The 20,620-nt window shown below is 46.3% G+C and overlaps 1 protein-coding gene across 1 annotated transcript in view; it reads right to left on the bottom strand.

Moving 5' to 3' along the window:
• Positions 1–194: 194 nt before the first annotated feature.
• Positions 195–20,620, bottom strand: part of LOC111963749 (reticulon-4 receptor-like 1) — a 43,086-nt gene continuing 22,660 nt past the window's right edge. Inside the window, exons 2-7 of the mRNA XM_070443753.1 lie at positions 18,500–18,735; positions 5,270–5,442; positions 3,709–3,993; positions 1,741–1,850; positions 1,440–1,644; positions 195–1,000 (exon numbers count right to left, since the gene is read on the bottom strand). Coding sequence (XP_070299854.1) covers positions 371–1,000; positions 1,440–1,644; positions 1,741–1,850; positions 3,709–3,993; positions 5,270–5,442; positions 18,500–18,735 — 1,639 coding nt within the window. The 3' untranslated portion in view covers positions 195–370. The remainder of the gene's footprint in view (positions 1,001–1,439; positions 1,645–1,740; positions 1,851–3,708; positions 3,994–5,269; positions 5,443–18,499; positions 18,736–20,620) is intronic.

The following is a 20,620-nucleotide window of genomic DNA, read 5'->3' as shown; positions in this document are numbered from 1 at the left end:
TATACATCATACTCCCCCTTACGACATCATAGCGACAGATAACCTGTTACGTTTCAGTTATGACTCCCAAAGAACTTCCCTGCCATATGTTACAGGTACACAGAGTACATTTAACACACACACACACACACACACACACACACACACACACACACACACACACACACACACACACACACACACACACACACACACACACACACACACACACACACACACACACACACACACACACACACACACACACACACACACACACACACACACACACACACACACACACCTCAGTGCAGGAGCCAGAGTGGGTCTGACATTCAGAGGAGTGTGTACTGTATTGTAGGGGTTGATATAAAACACCCTCCTTTCAGTCTCAGAGGAGGATCACAGCAGTGAGTGACAGCAGCACAGCCAATAGGACATAGAGAAAAGTCCCAGCGGAGCGGGACGCTGCATTACTATTGGCTCGCTTGACTCCGCTGGGCGGGCCAACTGAAGTCCTGGGGACACACTTGTTCCTCCTGCGAGTAGGGGCAGAGGGGTCGTGTTTACCCCCTCCAGTGGCGTTGTCCTTCTCCTCCCCCTCCCTGAGTGTCTGCACCTCATTCAAGCCCCCCTGACCCCCTCCCTTTCCCTTACGCCCCCTGTTGCGGGTACAGTTCCTGCGGCTCCCCTTAGGCGGCCTGGGCAGGGGTAGGGGCGAGGGGGACGGGTCCCCATTGTGCTGATCCCCGTGTGGGAGGTGTGGGTGCTGGTGGTGGTTATGGCGGTGCCTGTGGTTCCTGTGATGGAGTCGATGGTCCTCCTCTTTCTTCAGGGACTCCCCCAGCTCGGCGTCCCCGCCTATGACACCTCCTCCCTGGGTTTCTCCTGCTGAACAGCTGGGTAGTTCCTCTTTCCTCAGCTCCTTCAGGTCCCGGCCCTGAAGCTCTGGAGGAGAGACGCAACCCAGAGACGACGTGGAGCCCCGGAACCTCCGCAGCCAATCCCACAGCGGCAGGGCCTGGATAATAATAATAATAATACATTTATATGAGATTCCTTTCATAACTCCCAAGGACACATTGCATTAATCCTGGGATTCATAGGCACATTGTTAATAGTGCAGTGCACCTTTGGAGCAAATCCTAGCTTCGCCTTCAGTCGAATTTTGCTTAGTCATGCACTGATGTCCATAAAATGTTCACTTAGTTCGGGATTCAATCCGAGGCGTGTTGTAGAGGGTTGGTAATAATGCACCTTTTCAAGGCAATGTTTCTCTGTTCAAAGTGATCGCATTCAGCTCAATTGAAAATGACCTTTAAATGTGAAGCGTGAATCCCGGCCTAAATGAACATTTGATTTAAGCGGAAGGCTAGCTGAAAGAGGTGTGTGGTGTTGGAGGTGTGTTTTGAAGGTGTGTTTTGAGGTGTGTTTTGAGATGTGTTTGAACTGTGTCCGACCTTGCAGTCACACTCCCAAAGGTTGTCGTTGAGTCTAAGGTACTCTAGAGCAGGCAACAGAGCCAGGCAGGCTCCAGACAGCTCAGTCAGAGAGTTGTTGAACAGGTAGAGGGTGGTGAGGCGATGCAGGTCGTGGAAGGCCAGACGGTGGACCCACTGCAGACGGTTCTGGTGCAGCAAGAGACGGTCCAGCACCCCCAGACCCCTGGAGGGACAGCAGTCAACCCACAGGGTGATCTTTTGAGAGATGTTCTAAAGTAAAAGCACTGCTCAATCAATCAATCAAAAAGGTGTGTCTCACCTGAAGGTGTTCTGGTGGAGCGACCATAGCCTGTTGCCATGGAGGAAGAGGTGGCTGAGGTTCAGCAGGTCAACAAACAGATCATCCTCCAGGAACTCCAACTGGTTGTCSMGGGGYGGGGGYGGAGAGGGGGGYGYGMGGGMYGYYGGGGGGGGGGGGGGGGGGGCGATAATGAAGGAGAGAGATGGAAGAAGAGAGAAGTTGGGAGATATACTGTACGGTGCATTCGGAAAGTATTCAGACCCCTTGACATTTTCCACATTTTGTTACGTTACAGCCTTATTCTAAAATGGATTACATTTCCCGCCCTCATCAATCACACACCCCGTAATAACAATGCAAAAATAGGGTTTTTATACAAAAAACAGAAGTACCTTCTTTACATAAGTATTCAGACCCTTTTCTATGATACTATGAGACCATTAATCATCCTTGAGATGTTTCTACAACTTGATTGGAGTCCACCTGTGGTAAATTCAATTGATTGGACATTATTTGGAAAGGCACACATCTGTCTATATAAGGTCTCACAGTTGACAGTGCATGTCAGCGCAAAAACCAAGCCATGAGGTTAATGGAATTGTCCGTAGAGCTCCGAGACAGGATTGTGTCAAGGCACAGATCTGGGGAAGGGTACCAAAACAGTTCAGCAGCATTGAAGGTCCCCAAGAACACAGTGGCCTCCATCCTTCTTCAATAAAATAATTTTGAAACCACCAAGACTCTTCCTAGAGCTGGCCGCCCGGCCAAACTGAGTAGTCATTGGAGAAGGGCCTTCGTCAGGGAGATAACCAAGAACTCAATGGTCACTCTGACAAAGCTCCAGACTTCCTCTGTGGAGATGGGAGAACCTTCAAGAAGGACAACCATCTCTGCACATGACAGCCAGCTTGGAGTTTCCCAGAAGGCACCCAAAGGACTCTCAGACCATGAGAAATAAGATTATCTGGTCTGATGAAACCAAGATTGAACTCTTTGGCCTGAATGCCAAGCGTCCTGTCTGGAGGAAACCTGCTACCATCCCTACGGTGAAGCATGGTGGTGGCAGCATCATGGATGTTTTTCAGTTGCAGAGACTGGAAGACTAGTCAGGATTGAGGGAAAGATGAACGGAGCAAAGTACAGAGAAATCGTGGAGGAAAACCTGCTCCAGAGCGCTCAGGACCTCAGACTGGGGCGAAGGTTCACCTTTCAACGGGACAACGACCCTAAGCACACAGCCAAGACAACGCATGAGTGGCTTCGGGACAAGCCTCTGAATGTCCTTGAGTGGCCCAGCCAGAGCCCGGACTTGAACCTGATCAAACATCTCTGGAGAGACCTGAAAATAGCTGTGCAGCGATCTGCAGAGAAGAATGAGAGAAACTCCCCAAATACAGGTGTGCCAAGCTTGTAGCGTCATACCCAAGAAGACTCAAAGCTGTGATCGCTGCCAAAGGTGCTTCAACAAAGTACTGAGTAAAGGGTCTGAATACTTATGTAAATGTGCAAATTTGCAAACATTTCTACAAACTTGTTTTTGCTTTGTCATTATGGGGTATTGTGTGTAGATTGATGAGTGGGAAAAAAACGATTAAATCAATTTTAGAATAAGGCTGGAAAATCGAAAGTTCCCTAGTAGTAACATAAATTGACTGAAAACTCGCAGTTATCTTTCTATCACTAGATCTCACAACTGAAGTATACTCTACTGTAGCCTATCAAAACAAATGTTCCATTATTTTGTGAATAATCAAAGCCTCCTGCTGCAGGATTATCTTACTCCTGCAACGAAACTGGTCAAATTAAGATCTAATATCTGTAGGCCTATAAGTCAAATATACATACAACTGTGTAAGAAGGACGTGAGATCAGGGAGGCTTGTGTTCACCGCATTATTGTTGCCTACACATGCTGGCTTCTCACTGTACCCATGATGTGTGTAGCTAGTTATCTAATATAACTACAATTTCTATTCTATTCCCCTACCTGTAGATAGAGGTACTGCAGGCTGCTGAGCCCCTCGAATATCCCAGATGGCAGGCTGAGAAGACCACAGTGGTAGAGATGCAGGGCGTGTAGCCGGCCTAGCCCCTGGAAGGTATCTGAAGCCAGGGCCCTCAGGTGACGGTTGTCCCCCAGGTCCAGCTCCTCCAGGCGGGCAAAGCCGTGAAAGGTGGAGGCCTGGATATAGGAGATGTTGTTGGAGTAAAGCCACAGCATGGCCGTGGTGGGGCTGAAGTGGCCTCGCAGGAGACGCTGGATCTTGTTGTTCTGGAAGAATGGAGGCAGGAACGAGAATAACAAAGGATGCTTAGGGTCTGGGTGTGGCAGATCAGGTGCTCTTTGGAAACTGGTATTGACTGATTGGAACATTGGAAGTTGTTATTATTAGACAAAACCAGAGTGGACTGTTATCAGATATTCAGTCCGCAAATCAGCATGTTTCTCCGCCATCACTAACTTGTAACTTTGCATCATTGGGTCAGCTGAGTAGCCTGATGGCCCGTTTATACTAGGAAGGCATCGCATGGTGAAATATCAAAAGCCATTCAACTTTCAATGGAAGGAAAGTGAGAGAAGTTGAACAGGGTGGGACTAAATTTGGAGAAAGCTGAACGTGATATCGTGACACATGTGACCAATCGAGGCTCACCATAGCTTCCAACCAGTACTGGATTGGCTAACAATGGCTGTTGATACGTAGCACTACTTAGCTTGTTTGCTAGCTTGTTAGCACTCACATGAGGGTGAGGCTAGCGTGGCTTGTTCGAGTGCTGCTTGTATAGTATAATTCCTCAGTGAGGCTACTACAATGACTCGTGGCAGAACAGCTGCTTCATTAAAACAAAAAATGTTAGCTTTAGCACTACTACTAGTTTGCTAGCTAGCTTTTGTAGGAAGCATCCAATAGTGTGTGTGCAGCACTAAGTAGGTAGCTGGTTGGTTAGCAGCATCCTTTCAGTGACTGGCTCAGCTAGCAAGCTAATATTGGACACATTTATGTTAGCTTTCGTGCCTGTTGTCAAACAGAAATACTGCTCTGTGAATCACAAAACGTCCTCACGACAAAAACATCAACATTATTGACACGTATTGTTTTAGCTTAGATAAATTCAGACAGTTTTTTGAGGCAGAAATGGGTTAGACAGACAATGTCACCTAGGTAATATTTTCAAATTTTAGACAGCACGTTGTAGCCGGACTTCTTTGATCTATCACCATGACCCTTTACGAGATACAAGACAGATCAGTACAGGCGGAATCAATGGGCTATCTAACATAATACAATGTGTTAGAGCCCCATTACCATTACATGGGGAATATTTCAATAATGCTATGTAAATTCATGTCTAGAATGAGAACAATATTCAGTATCTAAATATATAGCTCTGGACAAAACTATTCCAAAAAATAAGTTCAAGGCACTCAATTAAGCTACAAAACCAACTTTTAAACATTCAGCTTATCAAATTCTTTAACAGTTGTCTAAGCTATAACTAAACACATTTGCATAACTGTGCATAAAATATCCCCCCCTGGCTCTTACCTGCAGGAAGACCCTCTCGCTCTGGGCTGGGATCTCCTCTGGGACAGACAGAAAGTTATGGGCCTGACAGGACACGGTGCTGGGAGAGGTGTAGCAGATACAGTCTCTGGGACAGGGAGAGGAGAGCTCCAACGACCCACATAGGACAAGGAGGACACCTACACCACCAAAATCTGACAGAGGAAGAGAGGAGAGAGAGAGATATAAGTAAAGAGGTGTTGTTGTGTATATTCAGAGCCATATTCCTGTAAAGCTCAGAGAGGATCTCAGGACAAATTAAGTAGAAGTGCTGTGGTTGCAGGTTCACCTGCCTCATCTGAAGCCTCTTCTATTCGGGTGCAGCTATAGGCCACCAAGTGCTAGCTGTCAATATCTGGAGAATATGTGCTGCTACAGGCCACCAAGTGCAAACTGTCAATATCTGGAGAATATGTGCTGGCTATAGGCCACCAAGTGCAAACTGTCAATATCTGGAGAATATTGTGCTGCTACAGGCCACCAAGTGCAAACTGTCAATATCTGGAGAATATGTGTCTGCTATAGGCCCCAAGTGCAAACTGTCAATATCTGGAGAATATGTGCTGCTACAGGCACCAAGTGCTAGCTGTCAATATCTGGAGAATATGTGCTGCCATAGGCCACCAAGTGCAAACTGTCAATATCTGGAGAATATGTGCTGCTACAGGCCACCAAGTGCAAACTGTCAATATCTGGAGAAATATGTGCTGCTATAGGGCACCAAGTGCAAACTGTCAATATCTGGAGAATATGTGCTGCTACAGGCCACCAAGTGCAAACTGTCAATATCTGGAGAATATGTGCTGCTATAGGCCGCCAAGTGCAAACTGTCAATATCTGAAGAATATGTGCTGCGTACAGGCACCAAGTGCAAACTGTCAATATCTGGAGAATATGTGCTGCTAAGGCCACCAAGTGCAAACTGTCAATATCGGAGAATATGTGCTGCTACAGGCCACCAAGTGCAAACTGTCAATATCTGGAGAATATGTGCTGCTACAGGCCCCAAGTGCAAACTGTCAATATCTGGAGAAATGTGCTGCTAAGGCCACCAAGTGCTAGCTGTCAATATCTGGAGAATATGTGCTGCTACAGGCCCCAAGTGCAAACTGTCAATATCTGGAGAATATGTGCTGCTATAGGCCACCAAGTGCAAACTGTCAATATCTGGAAATAATGTGCTGCTATTGGCCACCAAGTGCAAACTGTCAATATCTGGAGAATATGTGCTGCTATAGGCCACCAAGTGCTAGCTCTCAATATCTGGAGAATATGTGCTGCTATAGGCCACCAAGTGCAAACTGTCAGTATCTAGAGAATATGTGCTGATATAGGTCACTAAGTGCTCAAATTAAATTTAATCACATTTTATTTGTCAGATGTGCCGAATACAACAGGTGTAGACCTTAACGTGAAATGCTTACTTACAAGCCCTTAACCAACAATGCAGTTCAAGAAATAGAGTTAAGAAAATATTTACTAAGTGAACTAAAGTAAAAAAGTTTAATAAAATCAAAAAAGTAACACAAGATATTTACATAACAATTAACGAGGCTATATACAGTGGGTAACTGATAAACCGTCAAACAGGCAAAGCGTTAATACAGAACTAAGATCGAATCGTACTACACCGGCTCCGACACTCGTCGGATGTGGCAGGGCTTGCAAACTATTACAGACTACAAAGGGAAGCACAGCCGAGAGCTGCCCAGTGACGCGAGGCTACCAGACGAGCTAAATAACTTCTTTGCTCGCTTCGAGGCAAATAACACTGAAACATGCATGAGAGCATCCGCTGTTCCGGACAACTGTGTGATCATGCTCTCTGCAGCCGATGTGAGTAAGACCTTTAAACAGGTCAACATTCACAAGGCCACAGGGCTAGACGGATTACCAGGACGCGTACTGCGAGCATGCGCTGACCAACTGGAAAGAGTCTTCACTGACATTTTCAACCTGTCCCTGTCTGAGTCTGTAATACCAACATATTTCAAGCAGACCACCATAGTCCCTGTACCCAAGAACACTAAGGTAACCTGCCTAAATGACTACCGACCCGTAGCACTCACGTCTGTAACCATGAATTACTTTGAAAGGCTGGTCATGGCTCAGATCAACACCATTATCCCACAAAACCTAGACCCACTCCAATTAGCATACCGCTCCAACAGATCCACAGATGATGCAAACTCTATTGCACTCAACACTGCCCTTTCCCACCTGGACAAAAGGAACACCTATGTGAGAATGCTATTCATTGACTGCAGTTCAGCGTTTAACACCATAGTGCTCTCAAAGTTCATCACTAAGCGAAGGACCCTGGGACCCTGTTCACTCATGACTGCATTGCCAGGCACAACTCCAACACCATCATTATATTTGCTGATGACACAACAATGATGTGCCTGATCACCTACAACGATGAGAAAACCTATAGGGAAAAGGTCAGAGACCAGACCGTGTCGTGTGGTGCAAGGACAACAACCTCTCCCTCAATGTGATCAAGACAAAGGAGATGATTGTGGACTACAGGAAAAGGAGGACCGAGCACACACCCATTCTCATCGACGAGGCTGTAGTGGAGTAGGTTGAGAGCTTCAAGTTCCTTGGAGTCCACATCATCAACAAACTAACATGTCCAAGCACACCAAAACAGTTGTGAAGAGCGCACGACAAAACCTATTCCCCCCCAGGAGACTGAAAAGATTTGGCATGGGTCCTGAGATCCTCAAAAGGTTTTACAGCTGTCCCTTACGAGAGCATCCTGACGGGCTGCATCACAGCCTGGTTTGTCAACTGCTCGACCTCCGACCGCAAGGCACTACAGAGGATAGTGCGTATGGCCCAGTACATCACCGGGGCCAAGCTTCCTACCATCCAGGACTGGTGTCAGAGGAAGGCCTTAAAAATTGTCAAAGGCTCCAGCCACCCTAGTCATAGACTGTTCTCTCTGCTACAGCACGGCAAGTGGTACTGGAGCGCCAAGTCTAGGTCCAAGAGTCTTCTAAACAGCTTCTATCCCCAAGTCATAAGACTCCTAAACAGCTAATCAAATGGCTACCCAGACTATTTGCATTGCCCCCCACGCTGCTGCTACTCTCTGTTATTATCTATGCATAGCCACTTTAATAACTCTACCTACATGAACATAATTACCTAAATTACCTCAACACTGGTGCCCCCGCACATTGACACTGGACCAATACCCCCTGTATATAGCCCCGCTACTGCTGCTCTTAGTTATTTGTTATTCTTATCTCTTACTTTTTTTAGGGATTTTCTAAAAACTGCAATGTTGGTCAATTTACAGAAATACTCATAATAAACATTGATAAAAGAGACAAGTGTTATTCACAGAATTAAAGAATTACAGAATTCTCCTTAATGCAACCGCTGTGTCAGATTTAAAAATAACTTTATGGAAAAAGCAAACCATGCAATAATCTGAGTACGGCGCTCAGACAACAAATCAAGCCAAACAGATATCCGCCATGTTGGAGTTAACAGAAGTCAGAAATAGCATTATAAATATTCACTTACCTTTGATGATCTTCATCAGAATGCACTCCCAGGAATCCCAGTTCCAGAATAAATGTTTGATTTGTTCGATAAAGTTCATCTTTATGTCCAAATACCTCCTTTTTGTTCGCGCGTTTCGCCCAGTATTCCAAATTCATGACGCGCGATCACTAGGAGCAGACGAAAAGTCAAAAAGTTCCGTTACAGTCCGTAGAAACATGTCAAACGAAGTATAGAATCAATCTTTAGGATGTTTTTAACATAAATCTTCAATAATGTTCCAACCGGAGAATTCCTTTGTCTTCAGAAATGCAATGGAACTCAAGCCAACTATCACGTGAATGCGCATGGTCAGCTCATGCCTCTCTGGCAGACCTCTGTCTCAATCCCCTCTCATTCGCCCCCACTTCACAGTAGAAGCATAAAACAAGGTTCTAAAGACTGTTGACATCTAGTGGAAGCCTTAGGAAGTGCAATATGACCCCATAGACACTGTATTCGATAGGCCAAGAGTTGAAAAACTACAAACCTCAGATTTCCCACTTCCTGGTTGGATTATTCTCTGGTTTTCGCCTGCCATATGAGTTCTGTTATACTCACAGACATCATTCAAGCAGTTTTAGAAACTTTTGATTGTTTTCTATCCAAATCTACCAATTATATGCATATATTAGCAACTGGGACTGAGTAGCAGGCAGTTTACTCTGGGCACGCTTTTCATCCAAACTTGAAAATGCTGCCCCCTATCCCAAACAAGTTAAGGAGAAGTTTATCTAAAGTTCCATGTAAAACACTTGTATCTTTTATCAATGTTTATTATGAGTATTTCTGTAAATTGATGTGGCTCTCTGCAAAATCACCGGATGTTTTGGAGGCAAAACATTACTGAACATAACGCGCCAATGTAAACTAAGATTTGGATATAAATATGAACTTTATCGAACAAAACATACATGTATTGTGTAACATGAAGTCCTATGAGTGTCATCTGATGAAGATCATCAAAGGTTAGTGATTCATTTTATATATATTTCTGCTTTTTGTGACTCCTCTCTTTGGCTGGAAAAATGGCTGTGTTTTTCTGTGACTAGGTACTGACCTAACATAAACTGTTTAAAATCACATTACATCATTTCACAAATAGTTTCATCTTTACTCATTAATTTTATACAACAATTAGATGAAAGCCTCACAACTGAGACTCTTGTATAAACAGTGTTATGGTAATGTGGCTGTATTGTCTCTCATGAGTTTCACAAAATTGTACCAAACGGACCTGTTCGTAGCTGGCTACTTCACCGACCGTTTATACCTTTCCAGAACATGACTATTGTTCAGTTCTCAAATTCTGTGAGGTGGAAGAAGTTCCTTTGTTCTCTCTATGAAAACTCACTCTCTCTCCGTACTGTCTGGCCATGAGGAAGAATCTCCTCCAGGAATTTATGACCTGCCTAACAGCAGCCTGGGTGTAGGAGAGAGAGAGAGAGAGGGGTATGGTGCAGAGAGAGGGGGATGGTGCTCGCTGTACCCAAAGAGGGCAACGTCATGACACAGTCGGTGATGCAACCGGTCAGGATGCTCTCGAGGGTGCAGTTGTAGAACTTTTTGAGCATTTGGGGACCCATGACAAATCTTTTCAGTCTCCTGAGGGGGAAAAGGTGTTGTGGTGCCCTCTTCACGACTGTCTTGGTGTGTTTGGACCATGATAGTTTGTTGGTGATGTGGACACCAAGGAACTTGAAACGATCAACCTAGATCCTCTCAAACTCTGTCAGGTTCAATGGGCAGCGATGCTGCACAGCTATCTTCAGGTCTCTCCAAAGATGTTCAATCGGGTTCAAGTCCGGACTCCGGCTGGGACACTCAAGGACATTCAGAGACTTGTCCCGAAGCCACTTATGTATTGTCTTGGCTGTGTACTTAGGCTGGTTGTCCTTTTGGAAGGTGAACTGGAAGGTGAATTGAGATCCTGAGCTCTCTGGAGCAGGTTTTCATCAATAATCCCTCTGTACTTTGCTCAGTTCATCTTTGCCTCGATCCAGTCTCCCAGTCGCTGCTGCTTAAAAACATCCCCACAGCACGATGCTGCCACCACCATGCTTCACCGTAAGGATGGTGCCAGGTTTCCTCCTTCTCCCCTGATTGCTCAGTTTGGCAGGGTAGCCAGCTCTAGGAAGAGTCTTGCTGTTTCCAAACTTCTTCTATTTAAAAATGTGTTCTTGGGAACATTCAATGCTGCAAAATGTCTTGCTACCCTTCCCCAACGCTGTGCCTCAACACAATCCTGCCTCGGAGCTCTATGGACCATTCCTTTGACCTCATGGCTTGGTTTTTGCTCTGACATGAACTGCCAACTGTGGAAACCTATATAGACAGGTTTGTGCCTTTCCAAATCATGTCCAATCAATTGAGTTTACCACAGGTGGACTCCAATCAAGTTGTAGAAACATCTTAAGGATGATCAATGGAAACCAAGATGAACCTGAGCTCAATTTCAAGTCGCATAACAAAGGGTCAGAATACTTATGTAAATAATGTTTAATTTTGAATAAATTTGCAAACAATTCTAAAAACCTGTTTTCACTTTGTCATTATGAGGCCTTGTGTTTAGATTGCTGAGGACATGTTTTATTCAATACATTTTAGAACAAGGATGGAACGTAACAAAATGTGGAAAAAGCCAAGGGGTCTGGATACTTTCCCAAAGGCACTGTATATACCCCACCAGACACAGCATTGTGGGTTTCTTCACAGTACCCCCAAAATGACATTGACATTGCAGTTACGCAGGCAAAAAGCCATTGATCTTTAAAAATATCTAATTTAACTGTACTGTTTATAAGAATATGAACATGTATATACGAATAGTGTGTAAATGATATTTTAGTTTTCTTTTGGTGTTTTTCCAATATAAATTTAATGTAATATCTTATGTTGTTCTTGTCTATAACTGTTCTGTACGTTGTCATGTATTTGTACGTTTTATGTGGACCTGATGAAGAGTAGCTGCTGCAATGGGGACCTGATGAAGAGTAGCTGCTGCAATGGGGACCTGATGAAGAGTAGCTGCTGCAATGGGGACATGATGAAGAGTAGCTGCTGCAATGGGGATTCTACTAAACTAAACTAAACTAAAATATGGGGGGGGGGGGGGGGGGTGATACACCCGCCCCCCCCCCCCCCCCTGGGTCAGGGGAGGAGAGCTCCAACCAGCCGCAAATACACAACCTGTCAGGGGAGAGAGTAAAGAGGAATTTCATTTTTTAGAAAACCTTTCTCAAAAATACATAGCAAAAATTATGAGAGGAGGGAACATGTGAGAGGAGATGAAGTGAAAAGGTAGAGAGGAGAGATAGAAGAAAGAGATAGAGAGAGAGAGAAAGAACAGAGAAGGCAGTGATTTGTAGATAGGGGGAGGGAGAGATGGAGGGAGATAGTCATAGATGGGGAGGGAGGGATGGAGGGAGGGAGGAGATAGTCAGAGATGGGAGGGAGGGATGAGGGCGGGCGATAGTCATAGATGGGGGAGGGAGGGATGGAGGGAGATAGTCATAGATGGAGGGATGGAGGGAGGGGTGGAGGGAGATCGTCATTATAGGGAGGGAGGGTGGAGGGAGGTCGTAGATAGGGGGAGGAATGGAGGGGGATAGTCATAATTGGTGGAGGGAGATAGTCATAGAAGGGGGAGGGAGGGATGAAGGGAGATAGACATAGTGAGAGAGAAGGACAGAGAGACGGAGAGAGAGACACAAAGAGAAAGAGAGAGTCAGAATTAATTGAATTTGTGTAGCAGCAGCATGTTATCAAAGACATCTTGATCGAAACACTGGTTGTCCTCATTTAATAAAAACAACAGTGGGTTCACAAGACACCGGATTACTTCTCTGATACTATCTGACACAGCACACACGCGTACACACACACGTACACACACGTACACACACACGTCACACACACACACAGCAAACACACCTCAATCTCCTTAATAACACTAATAGATCCTCTGTTAAACACACTGATCACACACACACACACGCACACGCACACGCCACAAACACACACAAACAGATGCCACACACACTCCTTCTTCCTCTAAAGGTATAGGAGACAATCAATGCTATTTCCTCCAGCTGAACACACAACACAACAGACACACACGCACACACACCACACACACACACACACACACACACACACACACACACACACACACACACACACACACACACACACACACACACACACACACACACACACACACACACACACACACACACACACACACACACACACACACACACACACACACACACACACACACACACACACACACACACACACACACACTCCTTCTTCCCTAAAGGTTAGGAGACAATCAATGCTATTCCTCCAGCTGAAAACACAAACAGACACATACACACACCTGTAATACACTATTACTACAATTGGAGAAAGAAAGAGGGGTTAGAGAAGAGAGAGAAAAAAGAAAAGGATTCAAGGCAGGAGAGGAGGAGAGAGAAGGAGGAGAGAGGGGATGGGAGGAGGAGGAAAGAAAGAGAGGAGGAGAGAAGGAGAGGGGGGAGAGGAGGAGGAAAGGAGGAGAGGAGGAGGAGGAGGAAGGAGGAGAGGAGAGAAGAAGGGGAAGGAGGCGAGGAGGAGAAGGGAAGGAGGAGGAGAGAAGGAGAGGAAGAGGGGAGGGAGGAAAGGAGGGAGAGGAGGAGGAGGGAAGGAGAGAAAGGAGGAGAGGAGGAGAGGAAAGGAGGAGAGGAGGAGGAGGGAAGGGAGAGGAGGAGGAGAGGAAAGGAGGAGAGGAGGAGGGAAAGGAGGAGAGGAGGAGGGGGGGAGAGGAGGAGGAAAGGGGGAGAGGAGGAGGAGGAGGAATGAGGAGGAGAGAAGGCGAGGAAGAGGGGAGGAAAGGAGGAGAGGAAGAGGAGAGGAGGAGGAGGAGGAGGAGATAAAGGGATGAAGCACACATGTTCTTGGTTTTAGATGTTTTCTCTTTTTTGGGGGCCAGGAATCGATTTAGCCCCTCCTTGATGTAGAGATGGAGAGATGAGAGGAGAGAGGAGGAGAGCAGGGATGTATCGATTGAAGATGAGGGAGGAAAGGAGGATGGATCTTGCCCTCTTGTCATGGGTCAGCAGCCTACTTCCACTGCATTCCAGTGTTAGAAGTAGAGGGAATGAGAGGGGACTGGTGTAACGTGATGGATCGATGCGCACAGATGTGCATTGCTGATTAGGAGGAGGAGAGAGAAGGAAAGAAGGGAAGGAGAAGGGGATAAATCAAATATGAGAGTGACTATGAACCAGGCGAGGAATGGAGCAGAAGCGGCATCAGAAATATAGATGGCTGAAGGCAGAGGAATAGGTGTAATCTGGGTTTTAGGTGTAGGAAGAGGAATAGATGATGACTGGGGTTCAGGGTGATAGAGGAGGAGGGAGAATAGTGTATTGAGGATTGAGGGATTAGAGGAATGGGTAATCTGCGGAGTGTAGGGTTAGGGAGAGAGATAGTAAGTGATATGGAGAGAGGTGTGGAGGTTCGGGGGAGATAGCTGTGAATGCTGCGAGAGGTTGAAGGAGTGTGAGGAGGAGCGGAAAGTGAGTGTATCGGTTAGGGTTAGGGGAATGTGTATCTGGGAGTGATAGAGGGTTGAGGATGACAGGATGTATCTGGACGTTGGAGGCGGTAGAAGCGGGATAAGTGTATGACTGGACGATAGTAGGTAGATGAGCAGATCAGAAGTAGGTGATGAATCACGTGGGAGTGTGGATGTAGTCTCAAGGAGTAGTGACTCATATAGGGTAGTACTGAGCAGAGTAGTGTACGAGGAAGTAGAGGAGAAATTAGAGAGAAGATACTGCATGGACGGATTATTGGGAATAGCTAGGATTAGTAAGTGGATAGATCTGTGGGAGGAGAGGTTAGAGAACTTTAAGAGAGGGATAATAAGTATAGAGTAATCGTGAGAGGTTGAGACGTTAGGGGTGACGTGTATTGGGTTAGGCGTGTGAGGGAAATAGTTGATGTGGCAGTTACGTAGTGGTTAAGTAGGAATAAGAGTGAGTAATCTGGCGTGAGTGAGGAGGTTTAGCGGAGAGAGTAGTTATCTGGGGTTTAAGTGAGCTTGAGTTAGAGGCGAATAGTGGATATGCTGGATTAGAGATTAGTGTATTGGGCTGGTTAGGCAGAGAGGGAGATAGAAGTAACATGTGTGATGGGAGTAGGGCTATAGAGAGGATAATCAGTTGTATCTGGTGTAGATATAGAGAGGTTAGGAGACATAGGTAGATTGATTCGTGGATAACTGCGTAGCATTAGGAAGTTAGAGGGAGGAAGTGCTCGAGATGATACGAGAGAGTAGGAGAGATGAAGAGGTTAGCAGAGGAATAGTGTATCTTGGTAGTTTTTAGTGGGTATACTGAGTTAGCAATAACGAATCTGGAGGTACGCGTGATTAGGAGAAAGGAATGAGCGGGTGAGTTCTGGGTGTAGGATACTGTGTATAGAGAAGTAGTAGTGCGTGGGTATTAAGACGTTAAGAGGATAGTGTATCTGGGTTAGGGTTAGAGGAATAATGTATAACCCTAACCCAGATACACTATTCCCCTAACCCTAACCCATGGCATCCTTTCTCAATAGCAAGGCTATGCTCACTGAATCTGTGCAGAGTCAAAGCTTTTCATCTCCAAATGTGTACTTTCTGTTTAGGGCCAAATAGCATTCTAGTTTGCTCTGTTTTGTGTTAATTTTCTCCAATGTGTCAAGTAATTATCTTTTTGTTTTCTCATGATTTGGTTGTGTCTAATTGTGTTGCTGTTCTCTCTCTCTCTCTCTAACTGTAGGGGAGTATGTGACTGTTATAACGCTAACATGACCCACCAGATGCTATAGGGTTTTTATGCATGACATTATCCTCCTCTCCTCTTCTCTCCACCTCTACCTTATCTATCCATCTAGACCACTCACTTTCTGTCACACTCCCTTCCTCCGAGTCTTTTTATTTATGTTCCTCTAAAGTCTTATCTCCCTGTGCTGGATACACACGCACAGTGTGACAGACGCTGAGAGACCAGAAGCAAGTACAGGGAGTGAACATTTAATAAATAACGGACATGAAACAGAACACGGACAGCGTCTGGACAGGGGAAACAAAACGACATAAATGCTGACACTGGGATCAACCTGAGGAACAGACAGATATAGAGGAGGCAATCAACAAAGTCATGGATTCCAGGTGAGTCCAAAGAAGCGCTGATGCACGTAACGATGGTGACAGGTATGTATGTAATGACGGGCAGCCTGGCGCCCTCAAGCGCCAGAGAGCGGGAGCAGGCGTGACACACTCTACTACTATGTGTTAATTGAGTATGAAGCTGCTATTTTTCCGTGAGTTGTGTGGCGACTCATTTTTTCTGTGGCTAATTGATTTAAACATGTAGCCCCACATCCAATCAGAACACTTCTCCACCTCTCCCTTCCATCAATGAGCTGCTTTCTCGCGCCTCTAAGTCTCCACCCATACCACATGCACTTCTCTAAGTCTCCACCCATACCACATGCACTTCTCTAAGTCTCCACCCATACCACATGCACTTCTCTAAGTCCCACCCATACCACATGCACTTCTCTAAGTTCTCCCACCCATACCACATGCACTATCTGCCTATATCTCCACCCATACCACCATGCACTCTCTAAGTCTCCACCCATACCACATGCAATTCTCTATATCTTCCACCCATACCACATGTACTTCTCTAAGTCTCCACCCATACCACATGCACTTCGTCTAAGTCTCCACTCATACACATGCACTTCTCTAAGTCTCCACCCATACCACATGTACTTCTCTAAGTCTCCACCCATACCACATGCACTTCTCTAAGTTCCACCCATACCACATGCACTTCTCTAGTCTCCACCCATACCACATGCAACTTCTCTAAGTCTCCACCATACACATGCACTTCTCTAAGTCTCCACCCATAACCACTATGCACTTCTCTAAGTTCTCCACCATCCACATTGCACTTCCTCTAAGTCTCTTTAGGTCTGCTAGATAAACATCATGGACCTGCTTTAACAACAACAAACAACAACAACATATCAAGATGATTCAGAGTAGGACAACTCATTTTATCTTTCTTTCTCCTTCTCCTTCTCCTTCTCCTTCTCCTTACCTGGCCCTCCTCACTCCCCACTCTCTCAATTCAATCAATTCAAGGGCTTTGTTGGCATGGGAACATGTTAACATTCCAAAGCAAGTGAGTAGATAATATACAAAAGTAGATAAACAATAAAAATTAACGGTAAGCATTACACATACAAAGGTTTCAAAACAATAAAGACATTACAAATGTATATTATGTATATATATATATATACAGTGTTGTACCAATGGTACAAATGGTTTAAAGTACACAAGGGAAAATAAATAAGCATAAATATGGTTGTATTTACAATGGTGTTGTTTCTTCACTGTTGCCCTTTTCTTGTGGCAACAGATCACAATCTTGCTGCTGTTGGTATTCACCCATAGATTGGGATTTATCAAAATTGGATTTGTTTTCAAATTCTTGTGGATCTGTGTAATCTGAGGGAAATATGTGTCTCTAATATGGTCGTACATTGGGCATGTTATGCTGATGAATGAGGACCCAAAAGCGACGTAATAGTAACAGAGTCTTTATTCCAGTATTAAACAAATAATGATTCTCCTGGATATAATCAATGGTAATCCAAAACAGGAAACTGAAATCCTCTCGTCATAGAGAGGAACGCCTGGAGACCGCACCACAGACTGCAGGTCGCTTCGGAAGGCACTGGCCGTAGCTGACAAGACACCTGCTCACACGCAGCATCTGAAAAGGCAAAGAACACGACAGGCGAAACAAGGACACAGGAACAGCAACATCAAACAAGAATCCGACAAGGACAGGAGCGGAAAACAGAGGGAGAAATAGGGACTCTAATCAGAGGGCAAAATAGGCGGACAGGTGTGAAAGAGTAAATTAGAGGTCGTAGGGAGAATGAGAAACAGCTGGGAGCATGACGGACGAATAGAGAGAGAGAAAGAGAAAGAACCTAATAAGACCAGCAGAGGAAGCACAGGGACAAGACATGATCAAAGACAAAACATGACAGTACCCCCCCACTCATCCAGCGCCTCCTGGCGCACTCGAGGAGGAACCCTGCGGCAACGAAGGAAATCATTCAATCAACGAACGTCCAGCACGTCCCGAGATGGAACACCAACTCCTCTCCTCAGACCGTAACCTCCCAATCCACTAAGTACTGGTGACCACTCCCGAGAACGCATGTCCATGATCTTCCGTACCTTGTAAATAGGAGCGCCCCGACAAGGACGGGGGGGGAGGGGAGACGAACGGGGCGCGAGAAAAAGGCTTGACACAGGAGACATGGAAGACAGGGTGGACGCGACGAAGATGTTGCGGAAGAAGCAGTCGCACAGCGACAGGATTGACGGACCTGAGAGACACGGAACGGACCAATGAACCGCGCGAGTCAACTTGCGAGAAGCTGTCGTAAGGGAAGGTACGAGTGGAAAGCCACACTCTCTGACCGCGACAATACCTAGGACTCTTAATCCTACGTTTATTGGCGGCTCTCACAGTCTGCGCCCTGTAACGGCAAAGTGCAGACCTGACCCTCCTCCAGGTCGCTCACAAACGTTGACAAAAGCCTGAGCGGAGGGAACGCTGGACTCGGCGAGCTGGGACGAAAACAGAGGAGCTGTAGCCAAGACTACTCTGAAACGGGGACAGCCCGGTAGCAGACGAAGGAAGCGAGTTGTGAACGTACTCAGCCCAGGGAGCTGTTCTTGCCCAAGACGCAGGTTTCGAAACGAGAAGGCTGCGTAAAATGCGACCAATCGACTGATGGCCCTCTGCTTGACCGTTAGACTGCGGATGAAAACCCGGAAGAGAGACTGACGGAATAGCACCAATTCAAACGACAGAACTCCCTCCAAAACTGTGACGTGTAATTGCGACCTCTGTCTGAAACGCGTCTAAACGTGAGGCCATGAATCTGAACACATTCTCAATGATGATTTGGCCGTCTCCTTAGCGGAAGGAAGCTTAGCGAGGGGAATGAAATGTGCCGCCTTAGAGAACCTATCGATATACCGTAAGAATCACAGTCTCCCGGCAGACGAAGGCAGACCGGTAATAAAGTCTAAGGCTGATGTGAGACCATGGTCGAGAAGGAATGGGAACGGTCTTGAGACGACGGCAGAGGAGAGTTACCTGACTTAGGCTGCGCGCAGTCCGAACAAGCAGCCACGAAACGACGCGTGCCGCTCCTGGAAGAAGGCCACCAAAACCGCTGGCGAATAGAAGCAGCGTACCCCGACGCCGGGGTGGCCAGCTAACTGGCAGAAGTGAGCCCACTGAAGAACAGCCAGACGATAGAGACAGGAACGAACAGAAGGTTACTAGGACAACGCGGCGGCGACGCAGTGTGAATGAGTGCTTGCTTTACCTGTCTCTCAATTCCCCAGACAGTCAACCCGACAACACGCCCTTCAGGAGAATCCCCTCGGGGTCGGTAGAAGCCACAAAGAACTAAAGAGACGGGATAAGGCAATCAGGCTTGGTGTTCTTACTCTCCGACGATTAGAAATACGAACTCGAACGAGCGAAAACAACGCCCAACGAGCTTACGTGCATTAAGTCGTTTGGCCCGAACGAGTACTCAGTTCTTATGGTCAGTCCAAACGACAAAAGGGACGGTCGCCCCTCACAACCAACTGCGCAGTTCGCCTATGCTAAGCGGATGGCGAGCAGTTCGCGGTTTACCACATCATAGTTGCGTTCCAGATGGCGACAGGCGATGAGAAAAGTAAGCGCAAGAGCGACCTTATCGTCAGACTGGAACGCTGAGGACAGAATGGCTCCCACGCCCACCTCTGAAGCGTCAACCTCGACAATGAATTGTTTAGTGACGTCAGGAGTAACAAGGATAGGCGGATGTAAAAGCTTCTTGAGAGAATCAAAAGTCCCTGGCGGAACCGGACACTTAAAGCAGTCTTGACAGAAGTCAGAGCTGTTGCGATGGGGTCAGCCCTTGACGAAAATACGATAGAAACGCCGACTAGAAATTAGCGAACCGGAGAAAGCGCTCACTCGACACGTGACTTAGGACGGGCATCGCGAAGCCTGGACCTTAATCGGATCCATCTGAATGCCTTCAGCGGAAATTAACAAACCGAGAAACGTTGACAGAGAGACATGAAAGAGCGCACTTCTCAGCCTTCACGTAGAACAATTCTCGAAAATGCGCTGGAGTACACGTGAACGTGCTGAAACATGAAATCTCGTAGTGACGAGTGAAAAAATCCAGGATATCGTCAAGGTAAACGAAACAAAAATTGTTCAGCATGTCTCTTCAGTACATCATTAACTAATGCTGAAAGACAGCTGGAGCATTAGCGAGGACCGAACGCAGCAACCCGGTATCAAAATGCGCCTAACGGAGTTGTGAAACGCCGTTATTCCACTCGTGCCCCCTCCTCTGATGCGTACGAGATGTAGCTACGAAGTCCAACTTAGTAAAGCACCGGCTCCTGCAAAATCTCGAAGGCTGACGACATAAGGGGAAGCGGATAACGATTCTTAACCGTTATGTCATTCAGCCCTCGATAATCCACGCAGGGCGCAGAGTACCGTCCTTCTTTCTTAACAAAGAAAAAAATCCCGCTTCCGGCGGGAAGAGGAGAAGGCACCACAGTACCGGCCGCTCGAGAGCAAACAGACAGATAATCCTCGAGAGCTATTCTTCTCCTGT

The sequence above is a fragment of the Salvelinus sp. IW2-2015 genome, linkage group LG5 (genome assembly GCF_002910315.2).
Source record: "Salvelinus sp. IW2-2015 linkage group LG5, ASM291031v2, whole genome shotgun sequence".
NCBI classification, from domain to species: Eukaryota; Metazoa; Chordata; class Actinopteri; order Salmoniformes; family Salmonidae; genus Salvelinus; species Salvelinus sp. IW2-2015.
This window is presented reverse-complemented; position numbering and strand designations above follow the sequence as displayed.